At 35.4% G+C, this 15,552-nt stretch overlaps 2 protein-coding genes and 1 long non-coding RNA gene across 3 annotated transcripts in view; all 3 read left to right on the top strand.

The window, feature by feature from the left end:
• Positions 1-545: 545 nt before the first annotated feature.
• Positions 546-3,050, top strand: LOC136275647 (uncharacterized; the record flags this gene model as incomplete). Its single annotated transcript, XM_066085282.1, has 1 exon — positions 546-3,050. A coding segment is annotated over one exon (2,505 nt), but the record flags the coding sequence as incomplete, so codon positions are not given.
• A 2,531-nt stretch (positions 3,051-5,581) lies between these two features.
• LOC136275255 (uncharacterized) lies at positions 5,582-9,911 on the top strand. The gene is made up of 2 exons (XR_010713791.1): positions 5,582-6,309; positions 9,817-9,911. It is a non-coding gene; the product is annotated as an uncharacterized lncRNA (long non-coding RNA).
• Positions 9,912-11,524: 1,613 nt separating this feature from the next.
• Positions 11,525-15,552, top strand: part of LOC117680713 (protein kinase C-binding protein NELL2-like) — a 58,752-nt gene continuing 54,724 nt past the window's right edge. The window contains exons 1-3 of the mRNA XM_066085281.1: positions 11,525-11,647; positions 11,948-12,107; positions 12,452-12,574. Of these exons, the coding sequence (XP_065941353.1) occupies positions 11,525-11,647; positions 11,948-12,107; positions 12,452-12,574 (406 nt within the window). The remainder of the gene's footprint in view (positions 11,648-11,947; positions 12,108-12,451; positions 12,575-15,552) is intronic.

Below are 15,552 nucleotides of genomic sequence, written 5' to 3'. Positions count from 1 at the left end.
ATTATGCAACAAGAGAAGGATGATCTTCTCACTCTTACCAACACTGGAGTGAAGATTAACAAAAAGCTTGATCGTGACTATTATAAACTGTCCATTGAACAGTGGGGCTATGGTAATGCTGCCATTATGCAGGAAATGATCATTAATCAGGAACTGGATGACCAGGGAGTGCACGACTACCTGGAGTATACCAAGTACATTAATCGCTTATTCAACAAGTTTGTCAAAGGTAGTTTCCTTCTCTTTGACCGTGAGTACAGATAATTGCAATTCAAGGAAAAGTTTCGATGGGGTGTATCTCGTCCTCACCTTCAGGATTTTCAACTGATCTCTAAACCCAACAGCCTTACCATGCAGACCCTGCAAGGATCATTGGGAACAAACGCTAAGAAGGAGGGTACCTCCAAGCAGAAAGGAAGTCGACGTGGTCCATTCACACCTGACGTCAAAGAGATTTGCAGGAAATTTAATATGGAAACATGTGACTTTACCAACTGTAAATTGCAACATTGTTGTTTTGTTTGTTATTCACAAACTCATAATGCTCTGTCTCACCCAAAAAACTAGGGAATGGGACAGGTTACTGCTCTGACTCCTCCTCAGGGTTAAAGTATTCTGTTTGGGAATTTGATTTACAAGATGATTTTGATCGCAACTTCTTATGTGAGGGGATAAAAGAGGGCTTTAGAATTATTGATGAGGGAGCTGAGCAGCGACTTGTCCCATGTGAAGTTGATAATTATCAGTCATGTTTTCAATATGCAGAACAAGTTGAGAAACAGATACTGTATGAATTGTCAAATGGAAATTATGTGGCTACTTGTGTCAAACCTACTATTGTTAGTGCCTTAGGAGCTATCCCTAAATCACATTCTAAGGTTAGGCTTATCCGTGATGCTAGTCGCCCGTTGCATATGTCTATTAATGATTATGTACAGTCGGATACTTCATGTTCATACATGGATTTACGTGTTGTTAGTAAGCTCATTAGTGAAGGTTGTTATCTTGCAAAGATAGATCTACAGTCTGCTTATAGATCAGTCCCCATTCACCCTTCTAACTATTGGGCTACTGGGTTACAATGGCAGTTTGTAAATGCTACGTCGCCAACATATTTGTATGACACTAAGCTTCCCTTTGGCGCTGCTAAAAGCCCTCAAATTTTTCAACGGCTTAGTAGTGCAGTCTGTAGAATTTTAAAGAAAGTGTATGGTTATACTGCAATTGCTTATCTTGAAGATTTTTTGATTTTTGGGAAAAACTATTATGAATGTTCAAGAGCAATGTATACCCTTCTTAGCCTACTTAGAGAGCTAGGTTTTGCTATTAACTGGTTCAAGGTTGAAGGTCCTTCTCAGCAGCTGGTATTCCTGGGGGTGGTAGTAGATTCAGTGACAATGACTCTATCCTTGCCATCATCAAAGCTACAAGATTTCAACAATTTACTGGGAACTTTTTCTCGGAGAAAGCGAGCTAGTGTTAGACAGTTAGAAACACTTATTGGAAAGCTCAATTGGGCCTCTCAAGTGATCTGTGGTGGTCGTACCTTTCTCCGTCGAGTTTTGGATTTGAAGAATGCTGTGACTGAGAGACATCATAAAGTGTTGCTCACTGAGGATTTCTTTGCAGACCTTCAGTGGTGGATATCATTTATGTCGATATTCAATGGCACGTGTCGTATACAGGATCCACGCCCCATCACCTCACTCCAGACGGATGCTTCTTCTGAGGGAGGTGGAGGATACTACAATGGAGACTACTTCTACATTAATTGGCCATTAGATCTACCAGCTTGTGCCATGGCCCATATTAATGTTAAAGAATTTATCGCTATTTTCTTGTCTGTGTGTAGGTGGGGTAAATACTTTGTGAATAGTAAAGTGATCATACATAGTGATAATTCTTCTGCCGTGTCGTGGATTAACAAAGGAACTTCCAGGATTCCCATTGTACAGTTCATGTGCCGCATTCTGTTCTGGATATCTGCCCTGTATAATTGTGTTATCAGTGCTAAATACTTACCAGGCAAACAAAACAACATTGGGGATGCATGTTCCCGTCTCCATGAGCCGGGTCAACTTACAAAACTGTATTCCTTAGTGCCTTCCCTGCAACACGATAACTTTTCTATTGCAACATTGTTGTCTCATATGTCATTACCATTTATCTTTGCCAGGTGGATTCACTGTTCAGTCCCTACAAGACAAGCATCTGCTTTGAAAAGAAAGGCATGGGCTAACTCAACAACTTCCACTTATCGCACTCATATGAAGACTTACCTGGATTTTTGTGACCATATCAGTGTGCCCCCACTACCAGCAACTACAAAAACATTACAGTTATATGCGACTTACTTTGCCAAAGTTAAGTGTTTCAAATTTTGTTCAATTCAGCAATACTTGAATATTATACCACACATGCACAAACTTTGTGATCTATCAGACCCTTTTCCAGAGGATTACCAGTTGAAATATTTGCTCATGGGTATTAAGCGAGAATTGGGTACCGCCCAATTTCCTGTCGATTCGATAACACCATCACATCTTCTCCGGATGAGATCTTTCCTTGACTTTTCATCAGTTGAAGACTCGGGCTTTTGGTGTGCTTGTTTCATAGCCTTTTATGGTCTGCTTCGTCCAGGCACAATTGCAATTACAGGACCCTTTGAGGCATCAAAACATGTCAGAAGAGTTGATTTGATGCCCTGTTCATGGGGCTACCTACTTTGCTTACGACATACAAAGACAATTCAGTTTCGAGAAAGAGAGCTTAATGTTATCCTTCCTCAAGTTACTGGGGAAATGTGTCCGGCATCAGCCCTGCAGGCTTACCTTCATTTTACAAGAGGAGCAGATCTTTTTGGGCCACTTCTTCTCTCAGGAAAAGGTTCCGTTTTAACCTACAGCATTTTCCGCCAAAAGCTACATTCCATACTCGTACAAGCAGGAATTGATGACAGTAACATCAAGGGTCATTCTTTTCGACGTGGTGGAGCCACCTGGTTAAGTCAGATTGGTGTGCCGGTGGATCAGATCAAAGCGATTAGATAACTGGTCGAGTGATGCAGTGCTAAGATACATTGACCCTCACTTTTCAAATTTACTAGATACCATGGTCCTCTTTGGTAAATCACTTCCCAATGCTAAATAGACTAGTAATTTTGTTACTTATAACCTTCCAATTCAAGATATGTTACAAATCAGTTTTCTTATCTTCCCCACAAATTTTTGGATTGGGGGTTTTTGTAACTATTATTTTTCTCATATTCTTTAATCATGTTTTACGTGTATATGCGTTTGATGTATTTTTTGTTATTTCACGCCACTTTGATTACTTGTTCTATTGGTAACAGGACTTGAGTCAAAGTGGTTTTTATTATGATAAAATAAATTTTGACATGGTCCCTGTATGCACAGGTTTGCGGGAGTTATCGCTCTTTGCGCAATCCCATGCGCAATTTTTGCAGTTAAGTTTTGGCGCCATATATATGCAAGCTGTTCGGCGAGCAGCTCTTTTTTCTCCCACCCACCCAACCCATTTTTGCTTCCATTTAAAGTAGCATTACTTTGTGGCTGCACTGCCTTTTTGTATGTTTGGTAATTTTTGTAATAGTGTGTATGGGGTTTTTAGGGTCTTCCGTGTTCAGCGGAAGACCCTTCTATTATTCTATTGTTTCTTTTTCACTTTTCTTCTTATTATTCTTTTTTTTTTCTTACCGATTTTGTGCAGACGATTTCTCGGAGATGGCTGGATCGATTTCGCTCAAATTTTCAATATTAACGTGCTTTTATCTAAAGCTGATAAATTTTTTTATTTTTGAAAAAACACTTCCGGTCAGAAGTTATCGTCCGTTTACGATTTTACAAAGTCAATTGTGTCTGTCGGGTTTCTCAACGAGTAACGAGTAAAGATAACAGACTGAAATTTTCAGAGATAATAGATCTAGCGTTTTTCTGGTGCACCTCGGTCATGAGAATGTCTGCTGTCACTTCCGGTCGTCACCGGAAGGAAATTTGAACAATTGAATTTTTCGACTTTTATATTTTTTGATATTTTTCTTTGAAATTTTCACACCTTATAGTGACCTTCTTACTGATTCAGAATATGTAATTTGTTTTAAAATCGATCAAGGCATTCTCGAGAAATTAAGCGTCAAAGTCATGAAGCGAGAGTCCGAGTAGCTCTGTCGATAGAGTCGTGGAAATGGCCCGGGCGACCCGGGTTCGAGCCCCGAGTGCCGCAAATTTTTTTCTCTTTTTTTCGATTAGATCTACGATTTTATCTTTGAAATGATAAGTTTAATCTAATCTATTCAAAAATCTGACGGAAGACCCACTTGTTGCTCGCAACGAGATCGAATCTAGTTGTAACTATTATTTTTCTCATATTCTTTAATCATGTTTTACGTGTATATGCGTTTGATGTATTTTTTGTCAATAAATTTCACGCCACTTTGATTACTTGTTCTATTGGTAACAGGACTTGAGTCAAATTAATCCGCAAGTTGGAGAAAAGGTTCAACTTTGTTGACCTACCAGAAACATTGCAATTCCAGTTTATGGGAGCTCATCAGAACACGACAGAAAAACTTGGAGAATGGGCTGATAGACTATTGTCACTAGCCATGAAATATTACAGCATAAATGCCGAGATGTGTGTACTCCGAGCAGACAATGCCGACATTTTGTAAAGTAAATGCTAGTGATGGATATTATACCATTCAAAAAGGAACTGTTGTTGGAGAAGCAGTTGAAGCTATTCCAGTAGAATTTTTAGTTAAGAAAAAACCTGTTACAAAATTGTCAAAGATCCCAGACTATCTATATTCTTTGTTACAGAAGTCAGTCACAAAGAAAGTGAGCGCACAAGATTGTAAGTTTGCAGGAATCCTCGACACGAATCAATTGGGATTTAAATGTCTATAACCTCGAAAGGCTATGTACAGGTTTCAACAAAAATATATTATGTTGAGAGTCGAAGTACAGGCTATTCCGGTCATTAAAAAACTCACAAAGCTTTCAAAAAATGGCAATGAGAGGTAAACCGATAACTAGTTGGAAATGTTAATGCAAACACATTTTAATGAAGTTATATTGTGTATAACCTAAAAAACTAGTAATAAGAAAATAATTTTTATAGCGTTCAAACAGCATATCTAGAAATCAATAACAACAAATTAAAATATACCGATATATTATAATTCAACATCATGTTATAATAACAAACATTTAAAACAAAAAAGTTTAATTTTTTTTTTAAAAAAAGACCACCAGTTGGATTTGAACCCAAAACACTGAATGTATGTATTCACTAATCCAGGACGAAACCACTGAGCCATGTGAGACTTGACAATATATGCTCTATAAAGTACTGTTTGAAACAACACTGTCATATCAATGGACTTTGCTTTTTATCCTTCAAAAAAATAATTCGAAAAAGTACATAATTGGTCATCTCTGGGTCATCTCTCCATCTTTTTTTAAAAAGCGACATTTTTAATGTTGAAATATGTTATCTTTACACGTTTCAAATTTGTTGAGAGAAGACCCAGAGACAACAACATCATTTAAAAACAGTTGTAAATAAGTAGGATTTTGCATGAATTGCATCGTGTTGCTATATTTAGACCCATATTATAATAAAACCTTTTGCATTTCAAATATTTTTCCACTCATTCCACATCCAACAGAAACCAAATAACGGTTATAATTCGAAAAATATTCAAAATTAATTGATGAAATTTTCACTCTCCTTGTGCGCTCAGATTCCTGCCGAATCTACATCTTAAGCGCCCACATTCTTTGAGTGAAAATCAACAAAATCAGTTTTAAAATCTTGCGGCAGAATACCGGGTACCAAGATGTGTTTGCTGAAAACGATTTTGATCTCGGAACCATTATAGAGATTGAACATACAATTGATACCGCAGTCAGGTTAAGGCCTCCTATTTATTTCGGTTCCTGAATATCACGTGACCTTTCATGACGTTAGCTCCGCCCATGTCATATTTTCATCTTTTTCTTAATTTCGATTTAGTAAAGCGATCACTGTTGAAATTTATCGATTGATTGCTTTGAATAATCATTTTAAGTTTTATTTTAAACAATATTGAATCGAAAATCTATGATAAAATGCGTTTATTTCTTAAAACTGCATTGTCGTTTGCTTACCATCCGCATCAACATAGCGCTTTTACTCGCCTTGTTTTGGTTGCGAACAGCTGACAGCGGTGTGTCAACATTTTCATAAGATGCATGGCCTGCAAGACGTGGAAGATGCAGCTCAACTATCATTTAAGAGATTATAAAGGTATGTTTCAATACAGGATATGTCGTGTTGACCTTTTTTTTTCAAAACATTTACTCTTTTCAGGCCAGTGTTATGAGTGTATCTACACGTGTTTGTTTTGTACATCACCGCACTTTTGAATTCTTAATTACTTCTCACTAGGCTATACATGTATTTCTTTTTGCGTATTAAACTACACACCAGACACTGTAAACAGTGGGTTTGAAAGAGGTGGGGTTCACAGGGTACACAATTATAGAATGCTTTAATCAAAGTGCATGCATGTTTGCATAATGATTACACGTGAAACATATTATGTTTTGCTTATCAGTGAATTGTTGGAGCCAAGATGATTCATTCATTTTGCTGGCTCTGTGCTTACAGTAGATAACTAAAACACTGTTTTTAATTTCTTTTTGTTATTTTCTATACATGTACATGTATGTCTTATTATGTTTTGAACTTTTTTAGACACACCATTATTGCATAAACTGTAAACATTGCATTTCAAAGGTGTGGGGTCCCATGGTACACAAGTGTAGAATGATGTAATAAAAGTGCATATTTGCATCATGATTTCTTTGCCTTATTTTCATAAAACAATTTTGTATCATATTGCCTTTCACAGCTTTATTTTTAAATTTAAGAATTCAGAAAGATTTGTACATGTTTGTAATATATTTGATGTGTTAAATATTATGCTGCTAGGCTTTATTATAATAAACATCAACCAGTAAAATGTAACATATGTGGTGGTCAGACTCAGTCGCTTGAGACCAGATAGCATAGTGGCTAGATACTATTCTGGGGCACAAGCTTGAAACTGACCTGGTTTGTTATTATTATTCACTACCTGATCCACGTGTACATGCATACAATAACATATACATTTTCTCAATAGCAGATTATTTTTTTCTCTCTCTGTGATGTGTGTTTCTACTTAAGATACTGTGACCTGATATGCAAATTTGGTTTTTGTACTGCCATCTTGTTATACTTATTGCACTGCATGGGCAGTGTATTTTTTTCAACAAATATTCATGTATTTGCTATGCGTATGTTCACACAGCTAATTGATTTTTTTATTTTTAATTTGAGCCCAACATGTACTTCTGCTACCACCTGGCGACATGGGTTTTGCGGGTCGATTCTTTTGGTTTCAAATCTTGATGTTACCCTGTCACCCCTTCCCACATATTCTCTGTGTTCTACAGACTATTAAACTAAAAATTAATTTGATAATGCATTAAAATGATGGATAAGAAAGTGCCCATCATCATGCATTCGTATATTTTGAATGTGTGAAGACATGATTAAAAACAAAATTAAAGCTGTTTTAAGAAATTTACAATTGTGAATTTTGAAATTTTGTTTTTCAATATATATAAAAATCTAGACAAATATGAGATTCAGTGTATCTTTAAAAGATTTACTGAAGAAATGTGTATTTTGATACCATCGTGCAATTTTCGACAGAGTTATGCCCCTTGGACTCCAATTATTTGCAGTTTCCATTCATTTTCTTCGCATAGGATGCACATATTGAAATGAAACTTGATATGCAGGTTAATCATAATACTATCTAGATCAAGTTTAATTTTGTGTACGGTCAAGCAATTTTTGACAGATTTATGTGCCTTGGACTTAGAAAAAATTCAATTATCAGTAAATTTATCTGAAGTTATATGGGAAAGACATTAAATTAATCGATTCTTGTGATAATTGGTATCAGGGAGCCTGTGTCGCGATAACTCAAGAGGTAGCAAATACTTTAAAAACGTATATTTGCCCAAGGTGTCAAGTAGCGCAAATTCTTATTGCTTTTTGTAATATGTTCTGTTTTTAATGGTTCATTCAAATAAGATGGATCGAGATACAGACAGCTTGTCCGAACAGTTGGACAGAAACAACGAATCAATAGACACAACCTTTGATGATAATGACTGCTGACCTGTTACAAAACGTAAACGGTGATCTGATTCGGTACCTGAAACTACCTTTGAGTGTGCAAAATCTCAATCATCCTCGGAACATACTGGTGATCCGGAAACTTGTCCAAAACCTCAATCTACTGGGGAAAGAAGATCGACATGTCGAATTGAGGGTTGTGGAGGAAAGTCTTAACATCTCAAGCATCATGCTTGGGAGTACAATATTCCCCGCATATTTGGGATCACCCATGGAAAGGTCTCAACAACTCGCCGGACTACCGCAGGTTGAGAGCATCGTGTTTGGAGACCCTAGCCAAGTACATTTTTGGTACAGGAACGGTCGAGGATCTGGTTAACTATGTTAACGACAAAGTCCAAACCCCTTGCAAGTATCCTATTATCCCAAGGACGCAACAGTAGATGGGTCTTCTGACCCGTACTATGTGGTATCCGAGAGTTGACGCCTATAAAATGATACCAGTAAATTCACCGGCTGTCCCCATACACTGGAGGATTCTTTTGGCACTTGTTGATACCATGACCCTAAGAATAGGATTGACTTCAAGTCATTGGACAGAGAGAAATTATTACAGCTCGAGGACCATGTAAGGGTACACTGTGTACCAGTTCCTGTAGTTATTGAAGATGAGTGGACAGTGATAGATGAGTTTGGGGGGAAGAGGAAAACTATGAAGTCATCTTCATTCAGGAAGGTTATTCTGTCCCACACCAAGGCAAGGCTAAGATGGGAAGCAGTATTACTCTAATTAAGGGCCCGCTGAACATCATAGTGGATACAGTTAACCCTACAGGCCGAGCCCACATCATCGAGGCGCTCGAGATTAATAATGTCTCGGTTCACGATATCAAGTGCTGCATTACCATCAATAGTCATATTGATCATATGAGAAATCTTACCCGTTTCCCAATGTCAAAATGGCTTTTGGCATATGTATAGACAACTTGCATCATATTCACAACTTACAACAAGTCTAGTCAACCACCATTGAGCATAATTACTTTTGTTAAACACTCTTGATTATGTACATTGTTTTAGGTATGTTAGGTATTACGGTACAGGAGTATGCTCTTTTTTTCAAAGGGGAGGGGAGTGTAGTGTGGCTGAATGTTAATAGGAACGAGTGAGCTTGATATCGGGTGAGTGTGCGCATGCTTGAGTATTTGTTTGTCGTCTGGCTGTTGTGTACATGGCGTATGGTAAGCTGCGGTGTGTGTGCCAGGTTTTAATTTCTTTGTGAGTGCAGAGCAATTACTTGCCGTATATCTCATATGTAAGTGTTATATACAGACTAATTGAGGAAGGAGTCTTCTCGTTATCAAACATTCTTCTTATAATAAGAAATTCATGATATTTTGACATTGTAAAACAGAACTTATAACCAAATGATTCTATGTTTAATCACATTTGACCTTCTCGTTTTCGCATAAAGGTTAGGTAAAGGTCATTCCCTTTTTAGCTCATCTGAGTTGAAAGCTCAAGTGAGCTTTTCAGATCAAAATTTGTCCGTTGTCTGTCGTTGTCGTTGGCGTTGGCGGCGTTGTCGTTGTAAACTTTTCACATTTTCTTCTTCTCCAGAACCACAGGGCAGATTTCAACCAAATTTGGCACAAAGCATCACTAGATGAAGGGGATCCAAATTTGTTCAAATGAAGGGTCACACCTCTTTAAAGGTGAGATAATTGAGAATTATTGAAAATTTGTTGGTATTTTTCAAAAATCTTCTTCTCAAAAACTATTCGGCCAGAAAAGCTGAAACTTGTGTGGAGGCATCCTCAGGTAGTTTAAATTCAAGTTTATTCAAATCATGGTCCCCGGGGGTAGGGTGGGGCCACAACAGGGGTATCAAGTTTTACAAGGAATATATAGAGAAAATCTTCCCCTCAAAAACTATCAGGCCAGAAAAGCTCAAATTAAAATGGAAGCATCCTCAGGTAGTGTAGATTCAAGTTTGTTCAAATCATGGTCCCCGGGGGTAGGGTAAGACTACAATAGGGGGATCAAGTTTCTGCATAGGAATATATAGAGAAAATCTTTAAAAAAATCTTCTTCTCATTAACTTTTAGGCCAGAAAAGTTCAAATTAAAATGGAAGCATCCTCAGGTGGTGTGGATTCAATTTTATTCAAAACATAGTCCCTAGGGTATGATTGGGCCGCAGTGGGGGAATAGATTTTTATATAGGAATATATGGCGAAAATCTTCTTCTCAAAAACGATTAGGCCAGAAAAGCTCAAATTTGAGTGGAAGCATCCTCAGATAGTGAAGATTCAAGTTTGTTACAATCATGGTCCCCGGGGGTAGGGTGGGGCCACAATTGGGGGATAAATTTTTATACAGGAATATATAGAAAAAATCTTTAAAAAAATCCTCTTACAGGTACAACAACAAAAGGGGCTTAGTATTGACCACAAAAAAGGATGTGGATAAAAATTTCCAGATTTTCATTTTTTTTTAGCAAGATCTACTGTACTTAGTTGTCAAGTTATTTTGATACTGTAATGCTAATTTGATCAGAGATAAGGCAATAGTTGCTCAGGTTAGCGATGTGGCCCCTGGGCCTCTTGATCCTCAACTGAGAGGATGACAAGAATAAATGTAGTTCTTTGCAGTTATGTAGACGTCTGTTTAAGATATGAAGATTCTATTCTCCAATGCAATAATAATTAATTAGAATTTCTATCTGCCTATTCTACTAAATTGAAATAAATGATGAAACTAAAATTAATATTTGTTAGCCCACTGTTCCTTTAAATTTGTTAAATTTTGAAGATCTTTTGATTATTTTTTAATGCCTCCAATATTAAAATATTTCTGATTTTTACGTATTATAAAGATTTGATATAAAGTCATATATTTACAGAAAAACTAATATATTAACCATCTAATAAGTGAAAAAACTGATTTTAGTGATTTTTTCACACAAATTCATGTATAGAACGGGCGCTTAAAAAGCTGATAAAAAGTAAGTTGATACGCAAATATTATTTAAAAAACAAATTCTGAAAACTAATCATATCATTAGTTTACATTAGTTAAAGATTCCAACAAAGTTCTTATTGTTTTGAAAATGCTAAAATAGACTCACTAATCTACAGCAATTCTGAATTGCGAAACGTGATATTTCCCTACGCCAATATTCCGTCAAAAATATAGTCCTTATTAGATTCTTAACATTGATTACTATTTTTATGCCAAGTTGTATGATAATAAATAAGAAAATATACTATTTTAATTTTCTTTCATCTTCATTTATTGTACAATTAATCAATTAATTTACGTTTGACATGTCGAAAACCAGAAAAGACTCCTTCCTTAAACATCACAGTGATAATTACAACTGTTGTCAGTTGTGCATACGAGCATATAGTACTTCAACGTCGAGACATTCCAGTCCGAGGCAAAACAAGGTAGGTATCAATGTACTAAAATTACATATTTACCACAAAGAGACGCTTTGTCGTTTCCAGCCCAAAGACATAAGCTAGCAAACAACCAAAAACTATGATGAGTTGTTTTCACCGATTATATCTATGGTCTGTTATAGGTGTGTATCGAAATCATACTCCTGAGATTGCAATTGGTGATCTAATGAATTTATGTGGATTTATTAGTATTGACTATTCATTGATATATCTTAAAATGCACTGAACATGGAAGGGTGCAGACGTTTACTGTTTTTCGCATGTATGTGTTTATTTATTTTTAAGCGTGAAACCAACGCTAGCCCAAAGTCTGAATGTAATGCCAGTACGGATTGTGGGGAAAATGCAGTATGTGATACTTCTGATACCGATAATGTATGTGTTTGTAAACCCGGTTTTTTTGACAACCCTCCCATCATTACCGCCTTATCGGACGGGTGCCCTGGTAGGTATCACTAACCAAACAGATGATTATATATTTCCCTAGTTTTCTCACGGTAATTAACACTGTTAACATATGGTCCAAAATATTTCGATAGTTTTGGTTATTTTGAAACACTACTAGAATGATTGTTAGATTAAAATACATAATAGGTACTGGTTAATAAATCAGAAATACTCGGACAACTTTAAGCTGCATAAAACTTACAAGAATAATCATCTGTAGGTAACAAAGTGTTTATAATATTTTCATATTATTCTGATCGTAAAACATCCTGTGAAAACTCCATGTTTGGGAAACTGTTTACTAATTTCTGATGCGTTGTAATATATTGTGACATTTAACAGGGGAATGCGGTGAGTTTGGAGAGACCGATCAGTGCAAGGGAAACACCCTGTGTACCCAAACACCGCAAGGATATGGAGTATGTACTTGTCCAGCGAATACCTACGGACCACCAGAATGTCTTGGTACACATGACAATCAGTTTTGGGCTTTATTGTTTTTTTATGTTCCACTATAATACAATGCAACATTTGACGGGTGAATGTGATGAGTTAGCAGATATATAGTTCATGTACTTGATAGTAAATGTTTGCAAATGTAATGTTTAACTGTTTCCATGGGTATTGTGGAGAAAAAAGTCAACAACTGAGTGCATAAATTGAATGTATGAAATGTACAATTTACATTGAGCAAGCTGAGGCTTGTTTTATTTTGTTAATTTACTAAACTACTATTAAATACTTATATCCAAAGCTGAAGGTTCCACCACAACAGAGAAATCCCGTAGAAACCTGATCTTGGTTTATGGAGCCCTGACCATTCCTCTGCTCTTTCTGCTCTTGCCAGCTGCTCTTGCCAGCGGTCTGAGTCTAGGCTGATTATGTTAACTACTATGTCAAAACAGGGAATTAAATAAATGAATGAGCATGTGTAACGGAAGTTGGGTGGTCAAACATTTAACCGTCAGATGTATATATATATATATATATATATATATATATATATATATATATATATATATATATAAAGCACTGAATAAAGTCTACAACACCAGGCATCTTTAAAGTGTCGGATAATATATAGATACTAAGCCAGTAAACTGAATATAAAAAGCACTAAAAATGGTTAACGACACGAACAATAGATACTGTCAAATTTTCGGGACAACCTGTTCCTTCTTCAGGACCAAAAAATATAATTAGTCATGTAATTTATTTTTTTTACTCATGTATTTTATTTTTTTTTTTGGTCCTGAAGAAGGGACTGGTTGTCCCGAAAATTTGACAATATCTATTGTTCGTGTCGTTAGCCATTTTAGTGCTATTTATATATATATATATAAATCCAAGAAAAACCTCAGTGGTCGGTGAAATATATATAAAACTTAAATAAATGAAAACACAAAGATCGAGTAAAACATAAGCGCTTTCATTTTCTTCAGTGGCGTGTTCAACAGAGCGAACGCTCGTGATCGGATATGAATGCGAACGGAATTGGTTAACTGAAAGCACTGCAAGCGCTCGCTAAAATCCAAAATGGCTGACAATGCATAGATTTTTGTTTTTGACATTTACAATTTTCGTTTTATAACACAGGTATATGATAATCCGGAATATTCGATCGTTTAGGGTTTCATTATATATGTATTGTGTACATTTACGACAACAGGAAAAGCTGCATACGAAGTAGTAATGAAATTGTGGGAGAAAAACAGACTTTCGACAATCTGACCATTGTTTGTCTCTGCATTAACTGTGATTCAAAAAGTTATTCAGTGCTACAAACAAGGGGTTTCCTTGTCGTAAGTCACTATCGTCTGCTACCGCATCATGAATAAGATGGATAAGTATTGTAATGAAACTTTATATCAATGTGCTGTTTGTGAAGGTCTTTTCTTTACACTTTCTGACTGCAAGAATCACAGCTGCACTAGGCCTAGTTCTCAACATAAACATGCAATAAACATTATAGAAGAGTCCAGGTTAATAGGTTTTTTGTTTTTTAAAAAATGATTCTTAATTATAAACAATGATTGACATTCTACAATTATAATAGCATAGTAAATATAATAAAGTTTTTGTTGTTTTTGCAAATATGTAAGGGTTGAAAAATAATGAAATGACAATAAACCTACCTAACTCATTTCATATTTATTGTTAATTATCACAAACCATTGAAAAAAAATGACCAAAGAATATTTTTTATTTTAATAAAGCAAAGGCAGACATTCTGTCTGTTTTTTCAACAAGGTTACATTACTATATAATTATACAACGAATTATTCTATTTCACTTTGATTTTCTTTTCAAAGGTATGTTAAATTTTAATACTGTGTTGATATGTTTCATATACCCGTATAGAGATACATGTCCCAGTGAGTCAACTAAAACTTGTGAAGATCAAGGTAATGCTGAAACTATTAATGAATGCTAGGTAAAACATAACTGGTCTGGTAACTGAAAATGAAAAAAAACAATGATTCCCCCTCTTTTTTTTAAAGATACTTGCCAGTGAATACATTTATTTTAATGAAATAACTCTTATTTATCATCTTTTATTTATACTAGCTGAATATGTTACTGTTATATTTTTTTTTTATTATTAAGACATGTTACAGTCATTTGCTTTAAAGAGGCATACATGTACATGGTCATAATTTGAGCTACAAATTTTCTTAATTATTTTATGATTATAAACAAGTTTAAAATGCTTTGCAGAAAAATTCTGCATTGTATATCGCTTGTAGCTGAAAAAAATTTTTGTAGCCCATTGTCATTTTTTTAAGCTAAAAATGTGATCATCTCCCTTTGAAATATCAGATCATTTTTCAGAATCCTCTGTAAATGACCACAACCAAGATGAAGTGTTAGCTGAAAAGCAAGGATGTACATGGTCATAATTTGAGCTACAAATTTTCTTAATTATTTTATGATTATAAACAAGTTTAAAATGCTTTGCAGAAAAATTCTGCATTGTATATCGCTTGTAGCTGAAAAAAATTTTTGTAGCCCATTGTCATTTTTTTAAGCTAAAAATGTGATCATCTCCCTTTGAAATATCAGATCATTTTTCAGAATCCTCTGTAAATGACCACAACCAAGATGAAGTGTTAGCTGAAAAGCAAGGAGGTATTTTTAAAAGAAAAAGTTAACTGCAAACAAATTTATGAATGTTAATTGGATTAAACGGGACTGTGATAGATTAGATAGTGGAAAATGATTGATATAAAGTAAACTTAAAATTTTGTTGTTATTAAAGATGTACATATTATACATGTATTTTTAGAAAGTTTTGATAATTATGATAATTATTTGAGGGTGATCCTTTTTTTAAAGTTGAATTATATTTTGTGTACCAGGTACATGTGTTAAATGCATACCTTCATAACCAGCAATTCATTATATAATTATGTAATTGTCAAGTAATAATTGCATGGGGAGTG

The sequence above is a fragment of the Magallana gigas genome, chromosome 5 (assembly GCF_963853765.1).
Source record: "Magallana gigas chromosome 5, xbMagGiga1.1, whole genome shotgun sequence".
Lineage (NCBI taxonomy): Eukaryota > Metazoa > Mollusca > Bivalvia > Ostreida > Ostreidae > Magallana > Magallana gigas.
This window is presented reverse-complemented; position numbering and strand designations above follow the sequence as displayed.